Source organism: Trachypithecus francoisi, unplaced genomic scaffold (genome assembly GCF_009764315.1).
Source record: "Trachypithecus francoisi isolate TF-2019V2 unplaced genomic scaffold, Tfra_2.0 Lachesis_group1, whole genome shotgun sequence".
Classification (NCBI taxonomy): Eukaryota; Metazoa; Chordata; class Mammalia; order Primates; family Cercopithecidae; genus Trachypithecus; species Trachypithecus francoisi.
In genome coordinates, this window is record NW_022681454.1 from 46,851,233 (window position 1) to 46,860,856 (window position 9,624).

General features: G+C 39.5%; 1 protein-coding gene across 9 annotated transcripts in view; it reads left to right on the plus strand.

Annotated features, from left to right (window-relative positions):
- MAPK10 (mitogen-activated protein kinase 10) overlaps nucleotides 1–9,624 on the plus strand; it is a 339,795-nt gene that overhangs the window by 242,997 nt on the left and 87,174 nt on the right. For all 9 annotated transcript variants that reach the window (XM_033214181.1, XM_033214176.1, XM_033214180.1 and 6 more), the window contains one exon: nucleotides 9,320–9,449. In XM_033214181.1, coding sequence (XP_033070072.1) covers nucleotides 9,320–9,449 — 130 coding nt within the window. The remainder of the gene's footprint in view (nucleotides 1–9,319; nucleotides 9,450–9,624) is intronic.

The following is a 9,624-nucleotide window of genomic DNA, read 5'->3' on the forward strand; positions in this document are numbered from 1 at the left end:
TACCTAAAATTGCTTCAAGGAGGAAGTACCAGAGAGAGGGAGAATGCCACAGTGTTTCCAGGAGAACTGTCTAGTTGTTTTGCTTGCCAAGAAATCCCAGAGGGTGGCATTTTCTCAGTTTTTCCATATGAGACGGGGGATGGCCCACTGTCTTGCATGATCTGGTCAATATCTCAGGGACTCAAACTAACATTGACAATCCTCACTACCATCTCACATATAAAACCAGATGCCAATTTTTTTAAATTATGAAATGTATAACAGTCAGGCTGACCAAATATACACAATATTATTATACACATATTCTGAATAAGTTTTGATTAGTATAATGTTGACTGTAGAGGATAGAATCAGCCCAAGGAGACTTTGATCAGAATGCTAACTGGCTGTAGTTTCTGACAATCACAATATGAATGTGTCCATCTGCTTGGCTGACAGGATGTCTGGACCTACCTAATAATAAAAAAGGTACTTTCTTATTTGGCCAAGCAGTGCCAGAGTTTGCCTCTCCAACTCCCTTATATGCCTTCATGACTGATTGCCATTCTTTCTTTTGATATTTTAATAATTTCAGCTAAGTTAATTTTGGCTTAAGATTTGTCCTTGTCTTTGAGGTGATGGATCAATTTTCTGCCAATACAATGACTTAACTTTAGAAAGTAAGTTTAGTTCCTGTGTTTCCAAATCCACTGCTGCCCTTATATGTTACCTATAAGATACATGCCCACTTGACTTTTTATCTGTGCTGCCATTGGTAGGTGAAAAAGAACAAACACAAGCATGGAAACACCAGTGCTGACATATTAGTGTAAGAGCAGCGCAAGATTTTTAAGAGACAGTATTTTAAATTAACATAGGCTCACTGTGAGTCAATAGGGTGGATGAAGGGAGAGGAGCCAAGATGGCCAATTAGAAGCAGCTCCAGGTCAGGCGCGGTGGCTCATACCTGTAATCCCAGCACTTTGGGAAGCCGAGGTGGGCGGATTACTTGAGGTTGAGAGTTTGAGACCAGCTGGTCCAACATGGAGAAACCTTGTCTCTACTAAAAATACAAAATTAGCCGGGCATGGTGGCACATGGCTGTATTCCCAGTTACTCAGGAGGCAGAGGCAGGAGAATCACTTGAACTCAGGAGACGGAGGTTGTGGTGAGCCAAGATTGCGCCATTGGACTCCATTCTGGGCAACAAGAGCAAAACTCTGTTCGAAAAAAAAAAAAAAAAATAGAAACAGTTCCAGTCAGCAGCTCCCACTGAGAAGAATGAAAACAGTGAGTGAATCCTGCTCCATCACCCACACCCAGCCAAGAGAGGTGGTGAGTGACTGTGCTGACCCATCTGGGAAACCATGCTTTTTCCATGCATCTGTGCATCCTGTGGATCAGAAGATCCCCTCGTGAGCCCACATCACGAGGGCCTTTGGTTCCAGGCACAGAGCTGTGCCACCTGCTTGGGTTGCAACCAGTGGCGGCAGGCTGGACAATGCCTAAGACAACTGGGTTCCTGGGGAAGGGGTGGCCATTCACCATCACTGCAACTCCAGTTGGCCATTTTGCCCTGCTGGTGTCAGGGAGACCGGGTGGTTTGAACTGAGAGGAATTCCCCTTAGCACATCACAGTGGCTGTGGCAGATCGTGGCCAGACTGCTTCTTTAGGTGGAACTTGGATCCATCCCTCCTCACTGAGCAGGGCCTCCCCACAGGAATTGTAGCAACTCCAGCCAGGGGTTTTCAGACAGAACTCATATCCCTGGGAAGGAGCCCCTGAGGGGAGGGGTGGCCACAGTCTCACAGTTTGGGGGACCTAGTCTTTCCTGCCTACTAGCAGTCCAGATGAGGGGGATTCTCCCTAGCACAGCCCAACCTGCTCAGCCAAGGGCCAGCCAGACTGCTTCTTTAAACAGGTCCCTGATCCTGTGCCTCCTGACTGGGTGAGACCTCCCAACAGGGGTTGCCAGACATCTCATACAGGAGTGTTCTGGCCAGCATCAGCTCGGTGCCCCTCTGGGATGGAGCTTCCAGAGGAAGGAGCAGGCAGCCATCTTTGCTGTTCAGCAGCCTCTGCTGGTGATACCTCCAAGAGCAGGAGGGATCCAGCTGAACTGGGTCTGGAGTGGTCCCCCAGTAAACCACAGCAGCCCTGTGGAAGTTGGGCCATACTGTTAAAAGAAAAATAAACAGAAAGCACCAAAAACATCAACAAAACAAAAGACCCCACAAAAACCCCATCCAAAGGTCAGCGGCCTCAAAAATCAAAGGTAGAAAAATCCATGAAGATATGAAAGAATCAATGCAAATATGCTGAAAACTCAAAAAGCCAGAGTGCCTCTTCTCCTCCAAATGATTGCAGCACCTCTCCAGTGGGGGCACAGAAGTGGGGTAAGACTGCAATGGATGAACTGACAGAAGTAGTCTTCAAAAGGCGGGTAATAATGAACTTTGCTGAGTTAAAGGAATAGGTTCTAACCCAATGCAAAGAAGCTAAGAACCATGATAAAACATTACAGGAGCTGTTAACCAGAACAACCAGTTCACAGAGGAACATAAATGACCTGATGGAGCTGAAAAACACAACACAAGAACTTCACAATTCAACCACAAGTATCAATAGCCAAATAGACCAAGTAGAGGAAAGGATCTCAGAGCCTGAAGACTATCTTTCTGAAACAAGACAGGCAGGCAAGGTTAGAGAAAAAAGAATGAAAAGGAATGAATAAAACCTCTGAGAACTATGGGATTATGTAAAAAGACCAAACATAAGCCTGATTGGAGCATCTGAAAGAGTCGGGGAGAATGGAAGCAAGTTGGAAAACGTACTTTAAAATACCATCCAGGAGAACCTCTCCAACCTGGTAAGACAGACCAACATTCACATTCAGGAAATCCAAAAACCCCGGTGAGATACTCTATGAGAAGATTAACTCCAAGACATGTAATCAATTTCTCCAAGGCCAAAATGAAGGAAAAAATGTTAAGAGCAGCCAAAGAGAAAGGCCAGGTCATCTACAAAGGGACAGCCATCAGACTAACAACAGACCTCTCAGCAGAAACCCGACAAGTCTGAAGAGATTGGAGGCCAATATGCAACATTCTTAAAGAAAGGAGTTTCCAACCCAGAATTTGATATCCAGCCACACTAATCTTCATAAATGAAGGAGAAATAAAATCCTTTTCAGACAAGCAAATGATGAGGGAATTTGTCACCACCAGGGCTGCCTTACAAGAGCTCCTGAAGGAAACACTAAATATGAAAGGAAAAACCATTACCAGCCACTATAAAAACATGCTGGAGTACAGAGACCAATGACAGTATGAAGCAAGTATATTCACAAGCCTGCAAAATAACTAGCCAGCATCATGATGACAGGATCAAATTTACACATAACAATATTAACTTTAAATGTAAATGGGCTAAATGCCCTAATTAAAAGACAGAATGGCAAGCTGGATAAAAAGACAAGACCCAACAGTGTGCTATATTCAAGAGACCAATATCTGTGCACAGACACACATAGGCTCAAAATAAAGGCATAGAGGAAAATTTATTGAGCAAATGGAAAGCAGAAAAAGGCAGGGATTGCAATTCTGGTTCCTGAAAAACAGACTTTAAAACCAACAAAGATTAAAAAAAAAAAAGACAAAGAAGGACATTACATAATGGTAAGGGTTCAATTCAACAAGAGCTAACTCTCCTAAATATATATACACCCAATACAGGAGTACACAGTTTCATAAAAGAAGTTCTTGGAGACTTTCAAAGAGACTTAGACTCCCACACAGTAATAGTGGGAAACTTTAACACCCCACTGTCAATATTAGATAGATCATCGAGACAAAAAATTAACAAAGATATTCAGGGCTTGAACTCAGCTCTGGATCAAGTGGATCTGATAGATATCTACAGAACTTTCCACCCCAAAATGACAGAATATACATTCTTCTCAATGCCACGTGGCACTTACCCTAAAATTGATAACGTAATTACAAGTAAAACACTCCTCAGCAAATGCAAAGTAACTGAAATCATAACAGACAGTCTTTCAGACCACAGCACAATCAAATTAGAACTCAAGATTAAGAAACTCACTCAAAACCACACAACTACGAGAAAGTTGAACAATATGCTCCTGAATGACTCCTGGGTAAATAATGAAATTAAGGCAGAAATCAAGCAGTTATTTGAAACCAATGAGAACAAAGAGACAACATACCAGAACCTCTGGGATGCAGCTAAAGCAGTGTCAAGAGGGAAATTTATAGCTCTAAGTGCCCACTTCAAAAAGCTAGAAAGATCTCAAATTGACACCCCAACATCACAACTAAAAGTAGAGAACTAAGAGCAAACAAACCTTAAAGCTAGCAGAAGACAAGAAATAACCAAGCTCAGAGTAGAATTGAAAGAGAGACATGAAAAATCCTTCAAAAAAATCAATGAATCAGGAACTGTTTTTTTTTTTTAAAAAGTTAATAAACTAGACCACTAACTAGATTAATAATGAAGAAAAGGGAGAATAATCAAATAGACACAATAAAAAATGATAAAGGGGTTATCACCCCACAGAAATACAAACTACCATTAGAGAATACTATAAACACCTCTACACAAACTAGGAAATCTAGAAGAAATGGATAAACTCCTGGACACATACATCCTTCCCAAAGTGAACCAGGAAGAAGCTGAATCCCTGAATAGATCAATAACAAGTTCTAAAATTGAGGCAGTAATAAATAGCCTACCAACCAAACAAAAGCCCAGATGGATTTACAGCTGAATTCTACCAGAGGGGCAAAGAGGAGCTGGTACTATTTCTTCTGAAACTAGTCCAAACAATTGAAAAGGTGGAACTCCTTCCTAACTCATTTTATGATGCCAGCATTATCCTGATACCAAAACCTGGCAGAGATATAACAACAAAAAAGGAAAACTTCAGGCAAATAACCCTGATTAAAACTGATGCAAAAATCCTCAATAAGATACTGGCAAACTGAATCCAGCAGCATATAAAAAAGCTTATCCACCACAATCAAGTTGGCTTCATCCCCAGGATGCAAGGCTGGTTTAACATACTCAAATCAATAAATGCAGTTCATCACATCAAACAGAACTAAAGACAAAAACCACATGATTATTTCAACAGATGCAGAAAAGTCTTTTGATAAAATTTAACATCACTTCATGTTAAAACTCTCAATACACTAGGTATTGAAGGAGCATACCTCAAAATAATAAGAGCCATTTACAGCAAACCCACAGCCACTATCATACTGAATGGGCAAAAGCTGGAAGCACTCCCCCTGAAAACCGACACAAGGCAAGGATCCCCTCTCTCCATTCCTATTAAACATAGTAAAGGAAATTCTGGCCAGGACAGTCAGGCAAGAGAAAGAAATACAGAGGGTATTCAAATAGGAAGAGAGGAAATCAAATTGTTTTTGTTTGCATATGACATGATCCTATATCTAGAAAACACCATAATCTCAGCCCAAAAGCTCCTTAAGCTGATAAGTGACTTTAGCAAGGTTTCAGGATACAAATTTAATCTGAAAAAGTCACAAACATTTCTATACTCCAACAGACAAGCAGAGAGCCAAATCATGAATGAACTCCCCATTCACAATTGCTACAGAGAGAATAAAATACCTAGGAATACAACTAACAAGGGACATAAAGGACCTCTTTAAAGAGAACTACAAACCACTGCTCAAGGAAATCAGGACAGAAACAAATGAAAAAACATTTCATGCTCATGAATAGGAAGAACCAATATTGTGAAAATGGCCATACTGCCCAAAGTAATTTATAGATTTAATGCAATTCCCATTAAACTACCATTGAGATTCTTCACAGAATTAGTAAAAACTATTTACAGAATCATTTGGAACAAAAAGAGCCCAATAGGCAAGACAATCCTAAGCAAAAAGAAGAAAGCTGGAGGCATCACCCTATCTGACTTCAAACTATACTGCAAGGCCACAATAACCAAAACAGCATGGTACTCATCCAAATAAGAAGAATAAAGAAACATAGACCAATGGAACAGAATAGAGAACTGAGAGATAAGACTGCACATTTACAACCATCTGATCTTTGACAAATATGACAAAAACAAGCAATGGGGAAAGCATTCCCTATTTAATATAAATGGTGCTGGGAAAACTGACTAGCCATATGCAGAAAATTGAAACTGGACCTCTTCTTTGTGCCTTATACAGAAATTAAGTCAAGATGGATTAAAGACATAAATGTAAAACCCAAAACTATAAAAACCCTAGAAGAAAATCTAGCCAATGCCATTCAGGATATAGGCATGGGCAAAGATTTCCTGATGAAAATGGCAAAAACAATTGCAACAAAAGCAAAAAAGGACAAATGGGATCTAATTAAACTAAAGAGTTTCTGGACAGCAAAAGAAACTATCATCAGACTGAACAGACAACCTACAGAATGGGAAAATCTTTTGCAATCTATCCATCTGACAAGGGTCTAATATCCAGAGTCTACAAGAAATTTAAACAAATTTACAAGTAAAAAACCAGCCCCATAAAAAGAGAGCAAAAGACATGAACAGATACTTCTCAAAAGAAGACATTTATGTGGCCAACAAACATGAAAAAAGCTCAACGTTACTGGTTATTAGAAAAATGCAAATCAAAACTACAATGAGATACCATTTTACATCATTCACAATGGTGATTATTAAAAATTCAAGAAACAACATTTGCTGGCAAGGCTGCAGATAGGGATGCTTTTACACTGTTGGTGGGAATGTAAATTAGTTCAACCATTGTGGAAGACAGTGTGGCATTCCTCAAAGACCTAGAACCGAAATATCATTTGACCCAGCAATTCTATTACTGGGTATATACCCAAAGGAATATAAATAATTCTGTTATAAAGATACATGCACGCATATGTTCATTGCAGCACTATCCACAGGAGCAAAGACATGGAATCAACCCAAATACCCATCAATGATAGACTGGATAAAGAAAATGTGGTACATATACACCATGAAATACTATGCAGTCCTGAAAAGGAATGACATCTGTCCTTTGCAGGGACATGGATGGAACTGGAAGCCATTATCCTCAACAAACTAATGCAGGAACAGAAAACCAGACACTGCATGTTCTCACTTCTAAGTGGGAGCTGAACAATGAGAAAACATGGATACAGGGAGGGGAATCACACACACTGGGGCCCGTTGGGGCCAGGAAGCAGAGGAGGGAGAGCGTCAGGAAAAATAGCTAATGCATGCTGGGCTTAATACTTAGGTGATGGGTTGATAGGTGCAGCAAACCACCATGTCACACATTTACCTATGTAACAAACCTGCACATTCTGCACATGTACTTTAAATAAAATAACTTTAAATAAAACAAACTCTAAATAAACTTTAAAGGAACTTTAAATAAAATAAAATAAAATAGCTTAAAAAGTGAAAGAAAAAATAGTGTGGAATGTCATTATCAAAGAATTCCAGGACAGACTTAGCTGTTTTAACTATGTCAGAACAGGTTTGTTGAATGAATGAGCAAAGGAATGAATGAAAGAGTTACTAGCTCTACTCTAATCTTCAATAACACTCTATACCCAGAGTAGCAATGTTTATTTAGCACAGGGTCCGCATTTTCAGAGCATATTGACACACTGGAGTTTATTCAGAGGAAACTGACCAGATAGTGATGGGACTTGAAACCACATCTGATAAGTGATGGTAGCGGACTGGTAGTATTTAATTTAAGAAAGACTTAGGGGAAAAATGCTAAAAGCTAAGAGTTACTGAGTGTTTACTCTAGGCCAGGCACTGTGTGTAGCCTTTTAATAGATTTCATATATTATGGTTAATAATGGAAAGGAAACATTTTATTTTGAGTTGCCCTGGAAGGCAGGACTAACAGTAGTCAGTTGAAACTGCAGAAAGGTAACTCTGTTTATTAGAGTGATGGCATTTCTATTCTCAAAGCTGCCCAACAATAGAAAGAGCTGCTTAGATACAATGATTTCCATGTTTTTGGAGATGGGCAAACAGAGACTGGTGAAAGTTTTCATGGACGTATTTTGGAGAGGAATGAGTGTTAAATGGAGGTATGGACCAGGTGAACTCTAAGACTTTTTTCAACCTTATTCTGTGAATCTGTCATTTTCTTACAGTACAGCAATTCTGTTTCTTGCTCCGAGTTCTGTGGCATGAGCTTTTAGTGGTCAATGTTACTTCTAATTTAGTAGATCAGTTGTAGTGGATTCTGGTTTTGCATTTCCTCCTGACAGCTAAGACAAAACCCAGCAGAAATCAAAGTTTCAGGGATGGGTTACATATTTTGTGAGTGCATCATTAGGTATAATGGCAAAAACAGCCTCTCTCACTTTCTCCTTTGATCTCTAAACTCATGTACTCTGCATATGAGAGAAATAGCACCAAACATTTAGATTGCTTTTTCAAAGCAACAGTGTAAAAGCACCCCTATTTTCAAAGCATTGTATATATATATATGAATAGCATTTATTTTTGTCTTTGTATTTAAATGCAGTTATTTATGTTTCTACAATTCCCTGATTGCATTTCTTATTTTGAGCTTTGTTATTGTTAATGAGAGTACACTTTGATCATCAGCCCACAAGTGCTTTTATGGCAATTAACATCACACCTTAAAAATTGGTTCTTAGTTGGGTGCCATAGTATGTGGCTGTAGTCACAGCTACTAAAGAGACTGAGGCAGGAAGATAGCTTGAGCTCAGGAGTTCAAGACAGCCTGGGGAACATAGCAAGACTCTGTTTGTAAAAAACAGTAACAAACAAAACACCTGGTTCTTGTGAATGGATATAGAAAAAAATGTTCATTTAAAACAACCAAAGAACAATGAAGTTTTATAGCTATAAAAAATTAAATATCATATATTAACAGATGAGAAGTTCAAGCTCAGAGGGATTAAATGACTTGCTATAGTCACATGACTAGTGGGAAATTTGAATGCCTGTCTTACTTCTTTATTCCACCCACTTACTGAGGCAATTATATTCTATATTCTTGGCAAGATCTTTTTCTTCTCCTTTGCCCTCTTCTCCTCCTTTTCCCCTTCTCCTGTTTCTCCCTTCTCCTTCACTTCCTTCAACTCTTCTTCATCCTTCTAGCATGTAGAATATTCTTATACTAGTCACTTATATCTTTACTTACAGCCTGGTTGGCATGTGACCAGAGTATACAAAATCTGAGTAAGATTCCAAAATAGCATTTTCTTTACCTGTGTCCTTAGTCAGGTAGGCAAGAGTTCTAAGGAATCTTTTGCTCTTAATTCTGAGTTGCTCTTGGATCTCTACAGTGCCGCGTATGATGCTGTCCTTGATAGAAATGTGGCCATTAAGAAGCTCAGCAGACCCTTTCAGAACCAAACCCATGCCAAGAGAGCGTACCGGGAGCTGGTCCTCATGAAGTGTGTGAACCATAAAAACGTGAGTTTTGTTATTTTTAAAATTCTGGCAGTGGGAGTTTGTGAGATTGGAAAAGGAAAATGTGTCTGTTCTTTACTTTGCAATTCCTGCCTCTTAAGATTGTTTATCCTGCCAATATGCTGCATTCAATTTCATTGTCCTCATGGTAGCTTTCTGCTTAAAAATCACCTAAAAA